Below are 23,371 nucleotides of genomic sequence, written 5' to 3'. Positions count from 1 at the left end.
CCGTTTGTCAACTGCTCGCATTTCTTATTCCGGCCGGGACTGGGGGAGCCGCCTCCAGCTCAGCCCGCGGGAATGTGGGACCTTTCCAGAGGCCCTACGGCCCCGGGCGCACCGCGGCGCCACAGCCGAGGCCAGCTCCCAGCTGCACGCCCCGGCGTCCAAGCCCAGCCTCCGCGCCCCTCCGAGCTCTCGGCGAAGCGCGGCCACCGCCGCGCCGCCGCCGCCGCCGCCGCCACTCCCCCCGCATTCCAGAGGCCGCAGCGCCGTCTCCTTCCTCGCATTCCTGCCCCCACAAAGGAGTCCCTCCGCCCCCCGCGCGGCGGCCGGGAGGAGGGGGCGCGGCCCGGCGCCTCCGAGCGCGCATTCCTCCGCCGCGCGCGCCACTCAGCGGAGCGCCGCGGCCCCCGGACCGCGCGTGGCCGGCGGAACGACCCCGGCCCGGCGCCGGCCCCGCCCCGCCTCGCGCCCAGGGGTCCCGGGGCGGGCTCCGGGCTTGGGGCGGACGATGCGGCGGCGCGGCCGGAGCCGCGGCGGGAAGCGGAGGCGGAGGTGACGCGCCAGGGCCGGCGGGCCGGGCCATGCAGCGCTCCCGGGCGGCCGCGGACGAGGCGGCCCTGCTCCTGGCCGGGCTGGCCCTGCGGGAGCTGGAGCCGGGCGGCGACTCTCCAGGCCGGGGTCGGCGGGGCGCGCGGCCCGCGCCGGGAGACGAGGCGGCGCAGGCGCTGGGCCGCAGAGGGAAGGGCGGCGGCGGCGGCCCCGAGGCCGGGGCGGACGGACTGAGCCGTGGGGAGCGAGGCCCGCGGCGCGCGGCGGCCCCCGAGCTCAGCGCGCAGCCTGCGGGCAGCCCGCGGGCCAGCCTGGCGGGCTCCGACGGCGGCGGCGGCGGCGGCGGCGGCGGCAGTGGCAGCGCCCGCTCTAGCGGCATCAGCCTGGGCTACGACCAGCGCCACGGCAGCCCGCGCTCCGGCCGCTCGGACCCGCGCCCCTGCCCCGGGCCGCCGTCGGTGGGCAGCGCCCGCTCCAGCGTGTCCAGTCTCGGCTCCCGCGGCTCGGCCGGCGCCTACGCCGACCTGCTCCTGCCCGGCGCCGGCCCGGCGCCGGCTCGCTCCCCGGAGCCTGCGGGGCCGGCCCCCTTCCCCCTGCCTTCGCTGCAGCTGCCCGCGGGCCGGGAGGGCGGCCCGAGCGCGGCGGAGCGACGGCTGGAGGCGCTAACCCGCGAGCTGGAGCGGGCGCTGGAGGCGCGCACTGCGCGGGACTACTTCGGTGAGCGAGCTTGGCCGTGGCTCGGCCGGGGGAGAGCGCGGGGTGGGCCGGGGTGAGAAAAGCGAGTCTCCGTGGGGCTGGGCAGAGGGTGTGTGAGTGTGAACCGCAGGGTCCGAGGTTTATTTACAGCCGCGACTTGACTGTAGGTCTCTGGCCTAAGAAGGGGTTCCGGCAAAGTGAGTTGATGCACTCACTGCCTTACCTTTAAGAAAAAGTCATGCCAATAGGCACAATAAGCCATTTTCGGGTCATTTCTTCTTAACCCTTGGCACGTGCCTCTGCTCCTCCTGCACTGTGCTTCGTGATCAGCCGGGCAACCCCAGCACTGTAGGGACTGGTGCCCCCGTTCCCCCCAGGAGTGTGGGGAGTGGACAGGAGCAGAGAGGTGCGGTGGGCCGGGTACCACCGGACCCGCCTGACCTGCAGCTTTGGTAATGGCAGTGGCAAGGGGGCAGAGTGTGTGAGGGAGGGGACGCCCACCCTGAGGCCCACCACACCACACCCTGGGCTGTGTGGTGTATGCGGGCTGTTTCCAAAGGGAATCCTGCTTCACAGCATTTCAAAGCCCACCAGTCTCTTACGGCCTCCATTTCCCAGTCTGCCCCCGGCCTCCTGATCCCTAGTCCTTTGGATAATTCGGAGGCCTCTTACTGAGGCTGGAGGTTCTGAGAGGCGGCCTGGGGAGGGGGCTTCCCTCCCTCCATTACTGATAAGCAGGAAGGCAGAGGCACCTGGCTCTGAGGGGGTGAGGGTGGGGGTGGTTATCTTGCTGGGCAGGACTGGGCTGTCCTGGGGTTTGTATCTTTTCATGCATTCATTCCAGCTAGCAGCTCAGGACCGCCCTGAACTGGATCTTGAGAGAGGAGGAGGCTGTATGTGACAGGCTAGACGGGGGCATTCCAGGCAGAAGGAAGAATGTGGGCCAAAGGAGGCATGTGAGGATGTGGACTGTTCTACTCTGCGCCCAGGGGTTACGTGGGCCACAGGGTGGGTCTGCCTTTAGGAGGGACACGCAGAAGAGTTTTGAGCTCATCTGGGAACATGGGGGTGAGCATTTGTGGTTTGGTAGGTGTTGTGGCTGCTGTCAGATGGCCTGGAAGCATGGAGGTGAGTTAGGAAGCTGTTGGCCTCTCGAGCCCGGCAGGTGCCGGGAGCCGAAGCTGGGGTGGGCTTCTGAAGAGAACGCCTCCAGTGCTCTCTCTGGGGGAGACTGCCTGTCTCCTGTCCCCGGGCACCACAGGGCCCACGTCGGGGTGGTTTCTGTGAGCCTCTGAGGTTACTCACGTATCTGTGTGCGAAGCTGAGGTGGCCAGACCCAAGCAGGCAGGGAGAGAGTGAAGGGCTGACCGCACAAGACCGCATAAGCTGGTGGCTCATCCTTTCGAAAGGGCCCATTGAATCCACCCAGGAGTGGGAGGTGAGCAATGGTACACCTTTTTTCCCAAGAGAAGCCAGATCTGGGTAACCTTTTCCTAATTTTTAAAAACATGGGCAACTATTTGCTTGAACTGCTGATAACTTAGTGCTGATATTTGACCTTTCGGAGCCGTAGAAGTGGCAATTTCATACAATTCAACTTGAATCATACACAGTTTTGCAAAAGGAAGTCTACAGGTAGCATGAGCTCAAGTGATGTCTGCTATACCACATCCTCAGAGTGGGTCTTCCTCTCTGGGCCACCCCTTCTCCTTGGCCCTGGCACTTGCTGACCTCCGGGTCCCTCTCTCCGTTCATTGATGGCTTTAGAACTTTCCCATCTCTCCTCACCAAGTTCCGCTGCTGGGAGCCAGCCAATAGCCTCAGACTTCCAGAACCTCTTGAACTTTGGTGGCCTCCCTGCCTTCTCTTGAGCCACCTCCTCCCAAGGCCACACCCTGGTTTTGTTTCGCTTCGGTTCTGCCTCTTGGTCTCAGGACCTCTGATTCCTTGAATCACCTCTGCCCTGCAGAACTCTGACTCTGAGCCAGGACTGCTGCCCCCCTTTTTTGCTGCTGTACCAATAGGCGTTGATGGTCTTGAACCTCTGTGATCTTCTGGGTGCCACCCGTCGCCCTAAGCCTTGGTCAGTTCCCTCTTTTATTCCCTCAACAATCTTTCTGTTCCCTCTGGTCCCTGAGCTTGCTTTCTATTTTGCTGAGAAAACTGAGGTCAGCCGTTGCAGGCTGCCCGTTATTATCAGATCCCCGTCTAGATCTGAGGATCAGGGTCATCCCACCTCCAACCCCCACCTCCTCCAATCTTCAGCTTTCCTCTTTCCACTGGACCTTTTTCTTTGGTTATAAATATGTCTTTAATGAAAGGGTCTTTCTTAAAAAAAAAAAAATGGCAAGGAAAAAGCAAAGCCACACCTGCTTGGTCACAAAGTCTCAGTGGCATGCCCACCTCTTCCCATCCCAGTGTCTGGTTGGCATCGCCTTTGCTTGCCCGCCTCCCATCTCCCCTCAGCCATCTGTCTCCCCTCAGGGGACTGAGCCAGCTCTTGCTGGACCCTGGTGGCGGCCCGGCGCAGGTGCTTGCCAGGCCTCGGTGGCCTGGTCTCACTGTTCCATCCCACAGGTGGAGTCCCCTCTCTTCGAAACGCTGTGCTCCCTGAATTTCGTGTGTACTCCATCTCCTTCGTCAGTGTCTTTTTATTAAAGAGACGAAAGCACGTATTTAGAAAAAAAAGCAAACGGAACCAAAAGCTAATCATCATACAAGGTCATAGCCTCTCCTCTTGCCCCACCTCCTATCCTGCTTCCCGTGGAAAACTGACTTTTACTCTTCACTGTGGATTGTGGTAACTTAAGAAGGTGAGGTCAGGTTTTCAGACTTGATGGACAAGAGTAAGGGTGAGGGGGTAGGTCATTTTTACTTGCCAAAGGGAAGTCTAGCTGCAGATTGTGGGATGGATTATTGGGGGCCAGGCGGGGATGCCTTGAGGACACTCTTGAAACGGACTTTAGGATGAGACTTGATGACTTTGAATCAGGCCAGTGGGAGTGAGGGGAGGGAATGAAGTCAAAATTAGGGAACAGAGTTGCTGAGATTCACAGTTGGAGGAGACAAGGAGGGTGGACCTGGATGCTCCCTGAAACCGAGCTACGCACAGGTGCCGTTTCCTGAGCAGGGACGCTGAGGCAAGAGCAGTTTTGCAGGAAATCCAGAGCTCTGTTCTAGACCTGCGGTGGTCTGAGGCCATCTGGGAGCTGGCTCAGTGACTCAGGAGAGAGGTGTGGACTGGGGCAGATCACCAGGAGCCCTCCGCAGGCTGAGCCATTGCAGCAGGCCGGACTGCCCGGGGAGCCATGGGACAGCCACGTGTGGAGACTTGCAGGCATGTTGGCCTTCTGCATACTCAAAACGTTTGAGTTAGTAATTAATTTCAGTATGGAATAATTGCTGTTCTCCATTCTCCATTCTGGGTCCCCACCAGCCACCTTTACTTTCCTACCTGGTTTTGAGGGCATCTGAGCTGGCCCTCCCTCCCCTGGGGAAAAAAACCCAGGCATGGGAGGCCCAGGACTGAGCAGGGAGTACCCAACAGAGCTGGGAAGGGAGAAGAGCCAGAAACCTAGGTGTGGGTCATAGCCTGGACATGAAGGAGGAGGAGCTGGTCCCACGGCTAGCAGGTTCGGGATGGGAGGTCTGGAGGTGTGCACGGTTAGGAGATGGCTGAATGTGGACTGAGCTTTCTTTCTTGACTTGACTTTCTTGACGTGGTGCTGGTGGGGAAGAGGCTCAACCATAGTTAAACGTTAAGGGGAGAGAGAGAGAGAGAGAGAGAGAGAGAGAGAGAGAGAGAGAGAGAGAGAGAGAGAGAGGTGGTAGAAAGGGAGAGGGAGAGGGTGAGGGAGCATGTCCCGGAGCATCCAGAAGATTTAGGGTCTCAAGGGCCAGTGGAGCCTGTCTTCATGCCCTGTGGAGTACAGGAGATCCCGGGTAACTGTGAGGGGGGCTTCTGATGTCTGGGCTGGCCGCCCATGTTCTGGGTCTTCAGGAGGGCTGGCCAGGGAATCCCCGGGACTAGTGCCGGGCTTCCCCCTGGCGTTGCTGGTCACCCTTTTCCTTACTACCCCTCCCCTGCCTGCCGGGCACCCCACCCTGTGCTGGTAGGGGTGATCCCCAATTCTACCAGTAATCCCAGATGCCTGCATGGCAACTTCCTCCCTTCTTTCCTCTAGACCTTTGCTCAGATATCACCTGGTCACTGGGGCCTTCTTCACCACCCTAATTTAAAACTCACACACTTGTTTCCACCAGAGATATTATTCATTTACCTGTTGTCGTCTGTCTCCCTCCGCTGGAACAGAGGCTCCTTGAGCGTGCCTTCCTCGGCGTGTTGCCGAGTCTCCAGCAGCTACACTGTGGGGCATGCGGCAGGCCAGCAAGGCCGCTGTGCCGATCAAACGAGAATCAATTCACCTTAGGACACAGATGAGGAAAGCATGGCTGGGGTGGGTGTGCCTGTGTGGTCTTTATTCTTTCTGGTTCACAGACCGCAGAAAGGATTTTCCCTCAGTCCAAGAGCAGGTCACCGGTGAAGGGACCCAGAATGACTTTCTAATATAAACATGTCATTAATATTTTTTTAAGTTTATTTTTATTTATTTTCAGAGAGATAGAGAGCAAGTGGGGGGAGGGGCAGAGAGAGAGGGAGACAGAATCTCAAGCAGGCTCTGCACTGTGAGCGTAGAGACCGATGCGGGGCTTGAACCCGTGAACTGTGAGATCGTGGCCTGAGCCAGAATCAAGAGTTGGACCCTCAACTGACTGAGCCACCCAGGTGCCCCCACGTGTCATTAATATTTTGATGGCAAGGATGGCATCAGTTAGCCCTGACTCTGTGCCCGGTGCTCTGCTTACCTCTGAATCCTGAAACAACATCAACAAACCCCCAGATACCATTATTGTCGCCAGGTCAGCCATTGGTAACTGAAGGCTCAGGAAGTTTATTCGCTGAGGGTTAGGCAGCATTAGGACAGTCATGGTGCTAACCTGGGCTCTCTCCTGCGTCTCTCCCATAGGTATCTGCATCAAGTGTGGGCTTGGCATCTACGGGGCAAGGCAGGCATGCCAGGCAATGGGGAGCCTGTATCACACAGATTGCTTCACCTGCGACTCCTGTGGTAGGTATCCTTTTCCCCGGCCCTCTTGCACCATGTTCTTGCACCCAAGTCCCAAGCTGATGGACCACCCTGCTCTGGCCCAGGCTGGAGTGTGGAGGAGGCTGAATTGTAGTGCCTTTCCTCCTAGGCCTGGCCTGTTTGGGAGGTCCACGCCCCTGGGAAGATGTCCTGGGCCCTGGGGAGGGAGGTGTGGAACCGGCGCCTTTGGTGGCCACCGGGAAAGGAGGCCCCTCACCCAGCTTTGGGGCCTCCGTCCTGTGCAGGGCACTGATGTCTCCTGGCTGCCTGCGTGGGGCGCATGGAGCTAGTGCTGTGCTTTCTGCCTGCCTGGGTGTGGGGCTGGTCTTTTCCCTGCAATTTAGTTTTTCTCCCAAGTTTACATACAGCTATAATACATACATAAGCTATACTTACATACATAAGCTATAAATGTTGTAATTTAACCTAGACAAAGTTACGAAAAGAAAAAAGTAACCATTATCTAACCAACCTAATACATCTGCTCTCTTGATTCTACTACTATCCCTTGAGGCTTTGCCCCTAAGCAAATATCTTTCATTAATTTATACTAAACACGTCAATGTTTTATCCTGTGGAAGTGTAATACATGCACTGTGTTAAGTCAGATAGTGCTGACAAGCTCTTTTTGCAAGAGTGAAAAACCACTCACCTTTCTACTCCTGGTCCCATTCCCCAGAGGCAGCCACTTGGTATTTTTTGGCAATTTCTTCTAGAAGACACCTCCGTATCTGTAACAAGCATACCGTGCTGTTTCTTGATGTAGCACTTTTAGACTGACTGACACTTTTGCTGTGACAGCTGAGGAACAGGTTCTGCCACCGCCTTTTTCTCTTCTCTCCTGTTTTGTCAGTGTACTTTAATCGTAAACTGTGGTTAAGTCAGTAAACCAGGTTTATGTTTCCTTGACTATTTAAAAATCCACTGCAGAGCGAGGAATTATACTGTGATTACACCCCGTTTTTGTCCTATAGTCTTTTACTTTTCCTGCATTTTTTCTTTTTTTTTTTTTAGCGCCCCCCCCCCCCCCCACACACACACCTTGTATTGGCTTACTTTATATAGCTTCACTTCCCGCCTCCCCAGAGGCTCCATTATATGAGGCATCCTGCAGAGTTTCTATTGGGAGGTTCTCACCTCTCTTTACTCTGAGTTCATTGCCCTCTGGGACCCTTGTGGAGTGCTCATTCTGTGCCTTCCCATGTGTACTCCCTGCATTGAATCCACTATTTCCTGGCAGCTTTTAGCTGCAGATAACGGAGAAACTGCTGAGGAGGCTTAACCTCTAAGAATATTTTTTGGCTCAGTGAACTGGGAGCCCAGAGATTGGGCTGGCTTCAGGCTGAGATTGATCTAGTGTCTCAGGCCCTATGAATAGCTTGGCTGGGTTTCCCTTGGGTTTGGTGTCTTCCTTAGGGCACCTTCTCTTATGGTGGTGAAATGTCTGAGGCAGCTGGAGACTTTCATTGGCACACCACTGGTCTGGAGGAAGAGAGGGCATCTCTTCTGGTTATGTTTTTGGAAACTCGTTTTCCAGAAAGCACCTGGCGTATATCTCCTTGTATGTCATTGGCCAGAGTATCTCACACATCCATTCCCGAACCAGTTTATTTGGTTGTTTTGAATGCTATGGTTGATTGACTGACTTGCCTGAGTCTCTGAACCAATGCCATAACAAGGGAAGAGGAGTTATGTTTATACTAATGAAGCCCGCCTGTGGATAATGGGAATGGATTCAGGTTTCCCTTGAATGCAGCAGGCTGTCTGAGGTAAGGCTGAATACTGAACGCATCTTGGAGGAGAAGAGAAGAATCAAAGCTGTGGAACAATGTCCACAAGATTTTGCTGTCGTTGTCTAAGAAAGGGCATTTGGGAGGTCGGTGTTCTGAATTCTGCTGTGTCCAAAATGTCTTGATTCTACCCTCACACTTACTTCAGAGTTTGTGAATAGATTTCCAAATTTGAAGCAATTTTCACTCAGCATTTTTTTTTATTTTAAAGATTTTATTTTTACAGGGCGCCTGGGTGCTCAGTCGATTAAGTGTTCGACTGGGGCTCAGGTCACCACCTCGTAGTTTATGAGTTTGAGCCCCGCGTCAGGCTCTGTGCTGACAGCTCAGAGCCTGGAGCCTGCTTCGTATTCTGTGTCTCCCTCTCTCTCTCTGCCCCTCTGCCACTCATGCTCTGTCCTTCTCTGTCTGTCTCTCTCAAAAATAAATAAACATTAAAAAAAAGATTTTATTTTTAGGGTGCCTGGGTGGCTCAGTCGGTTAAGCGTCTGACTCTTGATTTCAGCTCAGGTCATGATCTCACGGTTTGTGAGTTCAAGCCCCACATTAAGCTCCATGCTGACAGTGGGGAGCCTGCTTGGGATTCTCTCTGCCCCTCCCCTGCTCGTGCACTCTCTCTCTAAAAAATAAATAAACATTAAAAAAAAAAAAAAAAACCCACCCCTGGTTCATTAAAAGACCCCATGAAGCATTTGATAAAACAAACCACATACTGGGGCACCTGGGTGACTCAGTCGGTTAAGCATCCAACTTCAGCCAGGGTCATGATCTCATGGTGTGTGAGTTCAAGCCCCCGTGGGGTTCTGTGCTGACAGCTCAGAGCCTGGAGCCTGCTTCAGATTCTGTGTCTCCCTCCCTCTCTCTCTGACCCTTCCCTGTTCATGCTCTGTCTCTCTCTGTCTCAAAAATAAATAAACATAAAAAAACCCCCATATACTGCCACATGCAGAAGTTCTAAGGATTATTTTCCAGCAAATATTTAATAGTTAAAAATTTTTAAATATTTAAAATACTTTCACATATCAATTAGAAAAAAGGACAAATAATTTAAAGTATTCTTCTGTAGTTTGACTCTGATGTGTGTGGCTCTCGGTTTTCTTTTATTTGTCCTGCTTGGGATTCATTTTGACTTCCAACTTGGGGAAAATCTCAGCTATTTTATTTTCAAAAATTGCTTCTCTCCCATTCTCTCTATTATTTACTTCTAGAATTCAAATTAGAAACATTAGGTTTTCTCATTCTGTTGTGTCTCTTAACCTCTCCCTCATATTATGCACTTCTCTGCCTCTCATTCTGTTTAATTTCCTCAGATCTGTCTCCTGAAAGCTAAAATCCAGACCATTCATTTTTCTCTTCAACTGTGTTTAATCTCCTATTGAACTCTTTCATTGAGTTTTTTATTTCAGTGATTGAATTTTTTTTTTTATTTCTAGAAGTTCTTTTTGTTTCTTTTCTCAAATCTGCCTCAACATTTTTGATCATTTTTATCAAGATTGAAAATACACGAAGAGTGTAAAACACACTCATCTTGAGTATATTCCAGCTTGATACATTTGTACATGTCTACGTGCCCATGTAATCACCCTCCAGATCAAAGGGTAGAATATTTCCATCACCCCGTAAGAGTCCCTGATGCCCCTTCCCAGTCATCAGCACATGACTTTTGAGCTGTTTCCATAATTTGGGGATTATAAATAAACCTTTTATGAGTATTGCGTCTGTGTCCATTGATGGACATTTGTATTTATTTTTCTAACAGTGGAATTTCTGGGTCCTAGAGTAGCATCTGTGTGGCTTCAATATATGCTGCTAAGTAGTTTCCCATAGTAGAAGCAATTTATTATCCTGTTGGCAATGTATTAGAATTCCAGTTTTTCCTCCTTCCTACCAGCATTGTCTGTCTTCATTCTAGTGGGGGTGGCATGGTATATTAATGAGATTTTATTTATTTTTTATTTTATTTTTTTAAGTTTATTTCTTTTGAGAGAAAGAGAAAACACTCGTGCCGCAGCAGGGGAGGGGCAGAGAGAGAATCCCAAGCAGGTTCGTGCTGCCAGCACAGAGCCCGAGCCAGGGTTCAGTCCCACGATGGGTGAGATTGTGACCTGAGCTGAAATCAAGAGTGGGAAGGCTTAACCGACTTCCCACTGAAAGAGTGGGAAGGTTTAATCAAGGCTTAACCGACTGAGCCACCCTATTAATGAGATTTTAATTTGAATTTCTTGGATGAGAAGTGAAAACTCATACACCTTTTTATGTCTCTGTTGGCCTTTTTTTTTTTTTTTAAAGTTTATTTATTTTTGAGACAGAGAGAGAAAGAGCATGAACGGGGGAGGGGCAGAGAGAGAGGGAGACACAGAATCTGAAGCAGGCTCCAGGCTCTGAGCCATCAGCCCAGAGCCCGACGCGGGGCTCGAACTCACAGACCGCGAGATCGTGACCTGAGCTGAAGTCAGACGCTTAACCGACTGAGCCACCCAGGCGCCCCTCTGTTGGCCATTTGAATGCCTTTGTTTGTAAAAATGCCTGTTGAAGTCTTTTGCCCATTTGTAGGTTGGGTGGTCTGACTTTTTTTAAATTGCTTTGTGCGAGTTCTCTGTGCACCTTGGATACATGTTGTGTGTTGGATATATGTGTTATAAATTCTTTTCCTAACCTATTCTTGCTTCATTACTTTGTTATTGATGTCTTCTGATGAAAAGAAAGTCACAGTAAAGTCCAGTTTACCTTTTTAAATTTGTTTTCAGTTATTGCTTTTAATGTCCAAGAAGTCTTTGTAATCTCATGTTTTGGACATCTGTTTCTATTTTGTAAGTGTATTACATGTTTGTATTCTGTATTGTGTCTAATTGTCCCCATATCTGATGTCTTTGAAGTCCCACTTCAATTGTTTATTGTTTCTCCTCACTCTTGGTCATGATACCTTGTTTCTTCACATGGTTTTATAATTTTTGATATAAAAACTGTATAATTTTTAAAGTCAGTCTGTGGGAATTTGTTGATGTCTGTGTTGAAGGTGCATTTCCCCAGGGAATATTCTATTTATTTATTTAAAAAAATTTTTTTTAATGTTTATTTTTGAGAGAGTAGAGTGCAAGCGGGGGAGGGGCAGAGAGAGAGGGAGACACAGAATCCAAAGCAGAATCCAGGCTCTGAGCTGTCAACACAGAGCCTGATGCAGGGCTTGAACTCATGGGCCACAAGACTATGACCTGAGATGAAGTTGGACGCTTAACCCACTGAGCCACCCAGGCACCCCCCAGTGTTCTGATTTCTACCACCATAGATTAGTTTTGTCTGTTCTAGAACTTCATATACATGAAGTCAAATGTATACTATTTTGTGACTGATTTGTTGTTGTCGTTAAGCATGCCTCTTTTTTTTAAGCTGTATATTAGTAGCACACTCCTTTTTATCGCTGAGTAAGATTTTATTGTATGAATATGCCACAGTTTGTTGATCTGTGCAACTATTGACAGATAATAGATTGTGCTGTGAACGTTCTCGTACGGGTCATTTGTGGACAAATGTTTTCATTTCTCTCTCTCTCTCTCTCTCGGGTAAATTCCAAGGAGTGGAATTTCTGGGTCATAGGCTAAGTGTATGTTTAACTTCATAAGAGACTGCCAAACTGTTTTCCAAAGGGGTTGTGCTATTTTCTCCTCCCACTAGAAATGTTAGAGAGTTGGGTTCTGCTACGTGTTTGCCAACAATTGATATTTTAGTCTTTTTAATTTTAACCATTCTAATGGGTGTGAAGTGGTATCTCGTGATTTTAATTTGCATTTCCCTGATGACTAATAAGGTTAAGCATCTTTTTGTCTGCTTCTTGACTATTTATATCTTCTTTTATGAAGTCTGTTCAGGTCTTTTGTTCAGCTTTTGAATTGAGAGTTACTTGTCTTAAATTATTTAGTTGTGAGGATATGTATATTCTGAGTATATACATATACTCATATATAACTCATATACTCATATATAATGTATGAATAATATTAAAAAAATTTTTTTTACATACATTTATTTTTGAGAGACAGAGAGACAGAGTGTGAGCAGGGGAGGGGCAGAGAGAGAGGGAGACACAGAATCAGAAGCAGGCTCTAGGCTCTGAGGTGTCACCACAGAGCCTGTCGTGGAGCTCGAACCCATGAACCCATGACCTGAGCCCAAGTCGGACGCTTAACCGACTGAGCCACCCATGCGCCCCGGTATGAATAATATTTTTAATTAAGTTTATTATTTATTTCTTTTAGTAATCTCTACATCTAATGTGGGGCTTGAACTCATGACTCTGAGATTAAGAGTTGCATGCTCTTCTGGGTGAGCCAGCCAGGCGCCCTAGTGATACACTTTTTTGATAAATTTTAAATTTTGATGAAATTTAATATGTAATTTTTTTTTGTTTTATGGTTCTTGTTTTTGTAACCTAAAAATTTTTGGTCCTCCTTTAAGTCATGAAGATAGTCTCCTATGTTTTCTTCTAGAAGCTTTAAGTCTCGCTCTCTCTCTCTTTTTTTTTTTTTTAATCTTTTAGATATTTTACTTTTAAGTAATCTCTACATCCAGTGTGGAGCTCAAAATCACAACCTGAGGTCAAGAGTTACATGCTCTTCTGACTGAGCCAGCCAGGTGCCCCTTAAGTTTCTCATTTCTATGTTGAGGTAGATAACCCACTTTGTATTATATTTTTGTGTATGGTATGAGGCAAGGAATAGAGTTTCATTTTTTTTTTCCATATTTGATTTTTTTCCTCCGGTTGTTCCAGCACCTTGTGCTGAAAAGACTTTGCTTTCCCACTTGTTTGTTTATTGAAATATCTATGGGTCTATTTTTGCAGTCTCTTCTGTTTTACTGATCTTTTTGTCTTTCCTTATTCCCATATTACACTGTATTGATTACTTTAAGTTTTAAGATAGGTAGGGTAAGTCTTCCAGCATTGTTGATCTTTTGCAAGATTATTTGGCTATTCTAGGTTCTTTGTATTTTTATATGAATTTTAGAACTGGAAGTCAGCCCTCAGCACAAGGGTTTGAAAGAAGAAAACCAAAATAGAATTGGAATGTCATTTTCCACAAAAGAAATAAGAATGCTGGGATTTTAATTGTGTGGCATTGAATATATAGATCAATTTGAGGAGAACTGATATCAGAATATTTGAAGTTTGAAGTTGATTGTCAAGGACTGAGGTTTTTTTTCCCTACTTGCAAGCTGGTAAGTTTATCTGCCACTGTGTCACCAATGCTGACTGAAGACATGAGCCTCCTGGGGGCAGGGGCTCAGAGCACGGCAGGCAGGATGAGCTTCACGTTTGAATCATTCTGCACCAGTCCCACGGGGGTGACGCAGAGTGACCCAGGTGAATGCCGCACATGCAGTGGGTCTGGGTCTGGGTCTGTGTCATGGCTAGAGAACCCTGAGTTTAGGGAACCCTGATGTTTTATAATGGGCTGCCAGCAAAGCTCTCTGACCCTTGTTTCTGAGGAACACAGCATCTGTATTATATTGGACACCAAACAAGCCTGCTTTCTACTTCAGAGGGAGATAGCTATCTGTGTTTTTTTTTAATGTTTATTTTTGAGAGAGGGAGAGAGAGAGAGAGGGAGGGTCAGAGAGAGAGGGAGACAGAGGATCTGAAGTGGGCTCTGCATTGACAGCAGAGAGCCCAATATGGGGCTTGAACCCACAAACCATGAGATAATGACCTGAACCGAAGTTGGATGCTTACCCAACTGAGCCACCCAGACGCCCCACAATGTCTGGTTTGTAAGTGGTTTGGTCCACAAATGTCCTTGGGATGGTAATTCACAATGAAAGCTGCCATTCCTCTGTAAGATGTGCAGAAATGTGAGAGACCCAATGGAGAGCTATCTTCCAGCAATGGTTTATCACTCTATTCATGTAGGTCTTCTGAAATTTCTCTCAGCAAAGTTTGGTTTGGCAGAGCGAGGGGCAGGCTCATCTCTTGTTACATTTACCTCTTAGTATTTTACAGGTTTTTGTTTTTCTTTGGATGCTATTATAAATGCTGTTTTAAAAACTGTACGTTCATTTTCCAATCATTTGTTACCAGAATATAAAAATATATTTGATTTTCATATTCTGACCACCTGTCCTACAACCTTGCTAAACTCATTTATTACTTCTAGTAGGGTTTGCTTGTTTGTTTGTTTTGGTAGATTCCTTATGATCTTCTACACATCCTGATTAAAGACAGTTCTTTTTCCTTTCCAAGCTTTTATTTTTTTTCACCCATCTCATTGCACGACCTAGGGCTTCTAGTCCAATGCCGAACCCTAAGGGGAAAAGCAGCCACTATTTCACCATTATGTCTGATGTCAGCTGAGGGTTTCTCACTGGGGCCCTTTATCACGGGGAGGATGCTCCCTCCCGTTCCTGGTTAGGCACTGTGGAGTTTCTCCTGACGGGATGCCTCTAATAGCTGTGCCGGGTCTGCTGAGGCTCTTGTTTTGACAAGGACACCTCTTTCACCGGGGCTTTGTTACCTGGTGAGAGTTGTACTTCTTATGTTCATGGATGATGACAGTTCATTCTGGAATGTCTGCTCTGAGTCCCCCTGAAGCAAACGTATTTTATTTTATTTTATTTTATTTTATTTTATTTTATTTTATTTTATTTTATTTTATTTTATTTTCATTTCATCTCATTTCATTTCATTTCATATCATTTTATTTTATTTTTGTAATGTTTATTTACTTTTGAGAGAGAGACAGAGCGTGAATAGGGGAGGGGCAGAGAGAGTGAGACACAGAATCCGAAGCAGGCTCCAGGCTCTGAGCTGTCAGCACAGAGCCCGACGCAGAGCTCAAACTCACAAACTGTGAGGTCGTGACCTGAGCCGAAGTCGGATACTTAACCGAATAAGCCACCCAGGCACCCCTGATGTGAATATATTTTAAAATGACAACCTCTTTTTCTTTTTTTAATTTTTTTTTTGTTTAACGTTTATTTATTTTTGAGACACAGAGAGACAGAGCATGAACAGTGGAGGGGCAGAGAGAGAGGGAGACACAGAATCTGAAACAGGCTGCAGGCTCTGAGTGGTCAGCACAGAGCCCGACGTGGGGCTCGAACTCACAGACTGTGAGATCATGACCTGAGCCGAAGTCGGACGCTTAACCGACCAAGCCACCCAGGAGCCCCTAAAATGACAACCTCTTAACACAACCTGTCAGTGTGTTTAATCTTTTAAAAAAGAAAATTTTTTTAGTGTTTATTCTTGAGAGAGAGAGACAGAGCGTGAGCAGGGGAGGGGCAGAGAGAGGGAGCCACAGAATCTGAAGCTGGCTCCACGGTCTGAGCTATTAGTACAGAACCTGATGTGGGGCTTGAACTCACAAACCGTGAGATCATGACCTGAGTCGAAGTCAGACACTTAACTGACTGAGTGACCCAGGCACCGCTGTTTAATCTTTTAAAAAGATTTATCATTATAACAGTAGTAGCCTAATATGAAAGGGAAATGTTAAAATTTGCCCATAATCTGCTTCTCGTCTGTTGGAGGAGAGTCCTGAGACATGGAAGCAGGGGCCCCATCCCTGGGTTCCAGCGGCCCAAGGACCCCCTTCTCGATACTCACCCTTGCAGGGAGACGACTTCGAGGGAAGGCGTTCTACAACGTGGGTGAGAAAGTATACTGCCAGGAGGACTTCCTGGTGAGTCAGAGCTGGGCCCTGGCGGGTGCCAGGGGAGGGGAGGGGACCCTCCTGCTGCCCATGGAGACCTGGGCCCAGGAGGCAGGTGCTGGCTGGGCAGGGAGTGCCCGCCCCTCTGTCACACAACATCCTGGATCCTTGGTCTCCTCTCAGTACTCTGGGTTCCAGCAAACAGCCGACAAGTGTAGTGTGTGTGGACACCTCATCATGGAGATGGTGAGAACCTCCCCCAGCCTCCTGGAACCCCTCTGACATGGGTGGTCTTAGGACCCACCCTTTCACCTGTTGCAGACCTGCCGAGGGCTCAGAACCAGAGCCTCTTCTGGGGGCTGTGCTGAGCCTTCCGTCTGCACTGACCCTTCAGTGCCTCCCACCCCCAGATCCTGCAGGCCCTCGGGAAGTCCTACCACCCAGGCTGCTTCCGGTGCTCAGTGTGTAACGAGTGCCTGGACGGGGTGCCCTTCACTGTGGACGTGGAGAACAACATCTACTGCGTCAGAGACTATCACACGTGAGTGGCCAGCACTGTGGGGGCGGGTGTGACTCCCGCTGTTTCTCCTGCCTCCCCAGGAAGCATTTTTCCAGCCTGCCTGTCTGTGTTCTCCATTCTTGGCCTTTTTATTTCCAGCCTCCCCTTGTGTGCTCAGCGGCTGGGGCAAAGCATGGCTCTCTGCCTTGAACCCTCTCTTGGGTGATTCAGCTACCAGCCATCTCTTTCCTCTCCCCGCCTTTACCTGCGTGCGCCCCTCCTCCTAGTGGTGGGGGCCCTCCTCGCTGCCCCACCCAGCATCTATCCCTTTGCTCCCAGGGCCAGGTTTGGCCTCTTCTGCCTGGGGTGGTGGCTTGGGAGTCTCTGCAGAGTCCCTTTCCTGCCTGTCTGGTATCCATGTGAGAGGCCAGTCCATTCTCCCCAGCTGTGGCTCTAGGCCCAGCCCTCAGAGTTCTGGTCTTGTGCTACAGCCTTGCATGGGGTTGGTGCCCCGCATGGATCTCTGGTACTCAGTGTGGAGCCAGGCTTTGCAGGGGTCTCAGCTAGGGGTGGCCCAAACCTGGATGTTAGGGGGCAGGGAACTCATAGGAAGTGTGAGGGAGAGGGTAGGGAGAAACGGAAGCCGTCCTGGAGGAGGTGATGGGGTGGAAGTGAATTGGGAACCAGTTAAAAGGCCAAGAAGGCACCGCAGAGGCTTCTCCCACACCAGTGTGTCCACACAAGGAAAGGGGTTCTGACGCTTGGGCCAGGTCATGGGGCTACTGTGGGTGGGTCTGCCTTTGGGCCCTTGGCCTCTGGCAGCTGGTCACTTCTGGTTTTCTTTATTCCTCCAGGGTTTTTGCACCGAAATGTGCCTCCTGTGCCCGTCCTATCCTCCCTGCACAGGTAGGAACCACTCACCTGGAGATGATCAGGTGTCTGGCCCAGCCTGGCCTCTGCCCCAGGTTGGCCCCAGGTCTTGGGCCCCTGTGGGAGGGATGCGGATGCTCCCGCCCCATATCCCTCAGGGCCGAGGGTTGCGTTGTGGCCATGCACGCAGGGTGCACGTGTCCCTGCATGAGTTAGAAACGGTGGCCCTCAGCTCCTTTGCCCACGGATGTAAGGATCGCCCCCTGGGTCTGTTAGCTCTGCAGGCTGAGGTGGTGGGAGGAGCACACAAGAGGAGGATGCAGTCTATGCAGGAGACCCCATCGGGTGGTGCACCTCTCTTGGCATGGGGTCTCCCACACATTGGTTCTGCCCCAAGCTGCCGTGCCTGGGGAGGCCGGACTGGCTCGGGTCTTTCCTGACTGCAAAGAACTGAAGAGAACACGTATACACACATTTGACACCTGTGTGACGGCCCTCATGGACGTGTGTGTGTGTGCGGTTGGGTGTAGCTGCAGGAGGACGTCCATTCCTGTGCACCTGCTGATGCCATTCTGCCCGCGGAAGCACTGAAGCCAGTGCTCACGTGGGCGTGAATGCACACCTGCCATGGCAAGACCGTGTTGTGTAGGTGTGTGCACTACACACAATTGTGTGCAAAACCCCATCTCTTCCTCCAGGGCTGTGAGACAACCATCCGTGTGGTGTCCATGGACAGAGACTACCATGTGGAGTGTTACCACTGTGAGGTGAGCCTGGGCCCTCCTGGAGGGCTGGTGGCTACTGTGGTCCCCCTCCACATGGATCTCCTTTTCCTCTAGGTGTTCTGTGGACCCACCTCCTTGTTTATGTCCCCATTCTCCCTGTCCTCCCTAGAGAGCCCTCCCCAAGATATGTTCTCAGCCCGTTTCTCATTCAGTCAAATATTTACTGAGGATTTACAGCATGTGGGGCTGCTGGGGATGTACAGAGAACAAAATAAAGAGTCCCTACTCTTATGGCAGCGATGAGCACTCAGGCAGGGCTGGAGCCTATAGGGCTTGTCAGAGCACATAGGAGGCCTTGGAGAATCAGGGGAGGCTTTCTGGAGGAGCTGACACCCAAGCTAAGATTTGAAAAGTGACTGAGTTAGCCAAGGACACAGTAAGAAAGGCACTTCCAGGCAGTGGAAGCAGAATGTGCTTAGGTGTGAGGGTGAACGTGTTGTTTTGTGTCACTGGAGAAGTTGGCAGGAGCTGGGGACATGGGGCTATATATGAGCTGAAGAGTATGGGCTTTTTCTGAGGGCAGTGGAGAATGATGCAAAAGGATGACATGAGGCATGAGGATTTTAGAAAGGGTGCTCTTTGCCATCAGAGAATGCATGGAGGAAGAGGGAGGGTGGCTGGGGTTCCCTGAGGAGGTTGTTGGAGGCGAGGTTGTGGTCCTGGGTTCGGGGTGGTAAACTGAGTTGCGTGAAGGTCAGGCAGTGAAAGGGACTGGATTCGGCCAGTGACTAAATGTGGCAGTTTGGGGGTTGGAAGGTGTCTATTAGGATCCCCCGAGAGCTAGACATGCTGGAGTTCAAAGACTCTGGCTGCAGGTGTAGGAATTTGGGAGTCATTGGCACATGTAGCTCTCTCCTTCCTGATACTCCACTCTGAGCTTTCTAATTGCCTTGGCCTCCCCAAATTCGCAATTCAAGAAGACCCCTGGGCCCTCTTTGGGCAGCCTGGACAATCCCTTCAGGTAGTAACTTGGGCAGTTGTACGGCTTACCTCTAGTTTCCCTTCTCTCAGAGATCCCTGGCCTGCCTTGTCTGTTGTCTGTCCCCCGCCCCCAATCAAAGTCAAAGCCCTTTGCAAGTTGCACAGGGCCCCACAGATCTGCCCCGCCCCATTACTCTCAGGCGCCCCCCCCCCCCCCGCCCTCGCTCACTCTGGGGTTGGGGCTGTGTTCTTCTCTAGGACTGCGGGCTGCAGCTGAGTGGGGAGGATGGACGCCGCTGCTACCCCCTGGACGGCCACCTGCTGTGCCGCCGCTGCCACCTGCGGCGCCTCAGGCCCGGGCCCCTCCCCTCACCTGCGGTGCACGTCACGGAGCTCTGAGCCGGGAAAGGAGCCCGCGCTGCGGCCCCGCGTGCGTGCGTGTGTGCGACAGAGAGCGCCCCCGGGCGGGACGGGTGACCCGGTCGGAGTCGGAGCTCTGTGTCCCACGGGGGACGCCGCTGCCGCGCTTCCGCCCCACCCCCACCCACGTGCCACCAAGCTGCTGTCCGAGGGGCCGGCCCCGCGGCGTAGCTGCTTCTATTTATTCACCGTCTGTGCCTCCTCCGGCCGCTCCCTTCCTTCCAGACCCTACCCCCTCGCCCCCCGACGCCGGCCTTGCGTTCCCGGGGCTGCTGCGCCCCGCGGCCCCGGGCGGGCTCCCAGACTGCCGTGGGGCACCAGCTGAGGACGCCGCCGTCGCGAGCAGGGGCGCGGGCCGCCTTCCTCCTCCTCCTCGCGCTGGCCTGGGGGCGGGAGTGTTTCCTTGTTCAAAAGGGGCTCCGCCTGAAGGATCGCTCCTCGGGGCAGGGGTGGTCTGGCAGGTGGCGGTTGGCGGAGGGCACGCGTGTTTGTGTGTCTCATAAGCGCCTTTGGTGGGCGGGAATGGTGTCCTTTTTTGGGCGGGGTCACAGGAGGGGGGAGACGAATGACACCTTTGTGGAGTGGGGCCCTCAAAGGAGCCCTGCCTTTGGCCACCGGAATTCTGAAGGGTGTTTTCAGCCACAATCCCGCCCGGGTCTCCCCATCCCTGCCTCCTGGCTTGGGGTCCGCTTCCCCCTCGGCCCCCTTCCCCTCGCCATCCTTCAGCCTTGGGAAAAGAACCTTCTCACGCAAAATTTCCAGCCACAGGGCTCGGTCGAGAGAGACCACGAGAGGGCGCCCTGTCCCCGTGGCAGGGAGAACACCTGTTGCAGGAAAGCACTCTGTATCGGGCTCCACGACAAAAGCGTATGATTTGACTTAAATTAAGTTTTTCCTTTGAGAATATTTTCATTTTCTTTGAAAGAATATAGTTTTCTTCTAAAAACTTGGCCCACGGTTGTTATTTCTTAGAAAAACTACAAAAAAACAGATGTCCAATTTGGAGATCATATAGCTAGTTTCCAGGTGGGAAAAACGTCGTAGTTTTTACTATTTTCGTATAAATCCCTCTAAAATTTCAAAATATGTGTTTGCTTTTCAGACTTTGGAATAATGTGGGGTTTTGTTGTGTCAGCGTTTGAAGAGCAGTGACCTAATGTGGTTTGGGGGAATGTAGATTAATTTTCTTTCTGACACGCTAGCATTGGGAAGCTAGGACTTCTCAGTGATGGCTTATGTTGGATTTGCAACTGTGGGTGGTTTCTGTGGCAAGAGACCCCTAATCATGATAAGCCATCAATGGAATATTTTTTAATGTTTATTTATTTTGAGAGAGAGAGTGTGAGCGGGGGAGAGGAAGAGAGGGAGAGTGAGAATCCCAAGCAGGCTCTGGCCTGTTCCCACACAGCCTGATGCGGGGCTTTGATCCCACGAACGGTGAGCTCATGACATGAGCTGAAATCAAGAGTCTGAATCTTATCCAGCCGAGCCACCCAGGCGCCCTATCAATGGAATATTCCGATTTAAGTCCATTTGTGCCTGAGCCACTTCCTCTTGGCAACTGTTCTTGCCCTGCCTTCCCTCCTCTTAGATGTGGGTCTTTTTGCTTGTAGGATCATCAGCAGGGGAAACTGTGTAGGAACCAGAAGGTTGCCCGGATTGCCTCTTGGGATTCATAGGAGAGGGAGTGGCTGCCATTAGGGACCAGCTGGGCTGAGGCCTGGAGCTGGGAGGCCCCCTGGTGGGCTGAGGAAGCAAGTACACGGGAAGTTTAGTGTTTGTTAACTGTTTATTTAAACGCAGAGGTTGTCTGAGATGGGGGAAGTGTGTGTTTTCTGAGAAGGGGACTTCAACAGGATAAGGGTGGCTTCTTGGAGGAGGTGATCCCAACGGGACAAGAGAGATGACATTTCAGGAATGAGAGGCTGTTTCTGGCTTTCTCTTCCTCTTGAGCTGGGCTGCTTTGCTTTCTAGCCAGTTTTACAAAGTTTTCTTCTCATTGCCTTCTTTATTGCTTCTGATGTCAAAGCTGCTTTGCCCTTGGTTTCTCCTTTTTGCAAACTCAGCTCTTATCTTTTCTCTTCCTTTGTGCTGTGGAGGTGGCTCCTGAGCGTCCAGCCAGGGAGGTCACCATTGCCTTCCACACCTGCTCCAGCCTGGTTACCATACTTCCCTTATCCAGCTGGATTGAGTCATCACAGTGTGGAGCCTCACTTCGAGTTCATGTGTTGTACTTTGTCGCACGACCCTGGGGGGCAGTGGCCTCATCTCTGGCCACACTTTGCCCTTTTTCTTTGGGCTTCAGGGCTCTGTATTGCCTCTGTCAAGACTGGTGACCGCCACTATCCCTCTTACCACAGGGCCTTTGCACATGCACTTCCTTTGCCTGGATCCACTCCCTGCTCAGTGCTTTACTTCCTTGTTAAATCCTTCAGATCTCAGCCACAGGAATACATCAGGCTTCCAGGTATTACACTTCACTGAACACGTAGAATTTGGGGGCCCTGCTCTGCCAGCTCATTTTCCAAAAGCAGCATCTTCCAGTCCATTTTCAGGAGTTACACTGATCTGATGGTTGTTGAGACTGAAGAAGCAGTGTGAGAGCCAGACTTTGAGCCCGGTAGATTGCCCATGACCCTCCAACCCTGGGGGCCAAACCCACCTGCCGCTAGGATATCTCCCCTGATATTGGCACCTAATGACACTAACTATGCCTTTGATCACAGCTGTACTTTTATGTATCGTATTCAGGTTTTTCTCCTCCCTAGATTGGTGAGCTCTCTAGGCTAGGATCGGTCTGCATTGTTCACTTTTGTCTCCACAGTGCCCAAGCCAGACTCTGCCCTGGCCTTTAGGGTCTCAGCTCAGGACCCCACAACCCCATTGGTCTGCAAGTCGCAAGTTCCGCCTTAGTTGCCCAGTGAAGGAGCCATAGGTGGGAGATAAATGTCCAAGAATAGGGTTTACACAAATACTATACACACTGCACATAACATGTGTGCAGGTGTGTCCCAGGTAGCTCATTCCCATCTGTGCCTTTGTGCTAGGGCCTCGGTTCAGTACCCATGCCTTTGAGTACCAGGTCCACTGCTGTGTGTGTGTGTGTGAGAGAGAGAGAGAGAGGGAGAGGGAGAGAGAGAGAGTGAGTCTGGGAAGGTGGGCCCTTGCAGGGTTCTGGGAGTGGGTCGCGGGCATGGGGTGCTTTCATGGTCCTAGGAGGAAGGGGATGGTGCTGACTCCTCCCAGTCAGTACTTCTAACCCCTGGTCAGGAAACAAAGATGAGAGCATGCTGAGCTGCAGGTGAACTTGAGTGACTTCTGTGGGCTTGCTCTGGAGGGTCTGGAAGGGGTGGGCAGTTGGGGCAGTGCTTATGGGACCTGGGAGGGGTTGGGCATGGAAACTCACAAAAGCAGAACTCCGGAGAGCAACATGGCCCAAGGAATGACTTGGGGACAGTGGGCCAGCCTGTGGCGGTAACGGGGTGATGCAGGGATGGGTGGGGCTATGCTCACCACCGGCTTCTCCCACCTTAATCGCCATCTTGCTTCCAGGAGGCAGATGCTCCCTGGGAGGGGCGAGGGCTGCAGCAGTTGTGGGGGATGGAGTAGTCTCAGTCTGCGGGGGCTCCAGGAGGGCTGTGGGTTGGGATCTGAGGACTTGTCTGGGATTGGGGGAGGCACACAGGTTTGCTGGTGACCTTCCACCCAGTGCCGCTCTGGAGGAGCTGGCCCTGTGTGTTGTTTGTGGGCATCGGGTCTCTGTGCCCTCCTGAGTGGGTGTGGTAGGCCCCTGGCTGGGAGAGGGGTGGGTGCTCTGGGGACTGGGTGACTGCTTGGAGCGGGCCTGGGTGAGGGGCTCAGAAGGGAGGGGACGTAATGCCTGGTAGAGGTGGGGAGGCCCCTGCAGAGCCATCCTGGGAGGAGTTCTGCGTGGCCGCGTCTCCTGGGCTGGCAGGACCTTTCTGAGGCAGTAGACATCAGGTGCCTGGATCCTGGAGAGCCCAGGGTGTGTCTGGGTCCTGGGGAACCTGGAGAACCCAAGAAGGACACAACT

The 23,371-nt window shown here is 51.5% G+C and overlaps 1 protein-coding gene across 1 annotated transcript; it reads left to right on the top strand.

Moving 5' to 3' along the window:
* Positions 1-546: 546 nt before the first annotated feature.
* Positions 547-20,624, top strand: LOC102949270 (WT1 interacting protein). Its single transcript, XM_042970273.1, has 8 exons — positions 547-1,263; positions 6,270-6,371; positions 15,785-15,852; positions 16,006-16,068; positions 16,233-16,363; positions 17,176-17,227; positions 17,890-17,958; positions 19,156-20,624. Exons 1-8 carry the CDS (start codon positions 579-581, stop codon positions 19,294-19,296), a joined length of 1,311 nt encoding a protein of 436 aa, XP_042826207.1. The 5' UTR covers positions 547-578; the 3' UTR covers positions 19,297-20,624.
* Positions 20,625-23,371: the final 2,747 nt, after the last annotated feature.

Source organism: Panthera tigris, chromosome E2 (genome assembly GCF_018350195.1).
Source record: "Panthera tigris isolate Pti1 chromosome E2, P.tigris_Pti1_mat1.1, whole genome shotgun sequence".
Classification (NCBI taxonomy): Eukaryota; Metazoa; Chordata; class Mammalia; order Carnivora; family Felidae; genus Panthera; species Panthera tigris.
The sequence above is the reverse complement of the archived record's forward strand: the minus strand, read 5'-3'. Positions and strand labels throughout refer to the sequence as shown.

Bases quoted from the DNA above. Each gene is read 5' to 3' on its own strand.
- LOC102949270 (XM_042970273.1), top strand. From the start codon at position 579: ATGCAGCGCTCCCGGGCGGCCGCGGACGAGGCGGCCCTGCTCCTGGCC. The intron at 16,069-16,232 runs GTGAGAACCTCC...TCCCACCCCCAG, and splicing joins GACACCTCATCATGGAGATG to ATCCTGCAGGCCCTCGGGAA. The intron at 17,228-17,889 runs GTAGGAACCACT...CTCTTCCTCCAG, and splicing joins GTCCTATCCTCCCTGCACAG to GGCTGTGAGACAACCATCCG.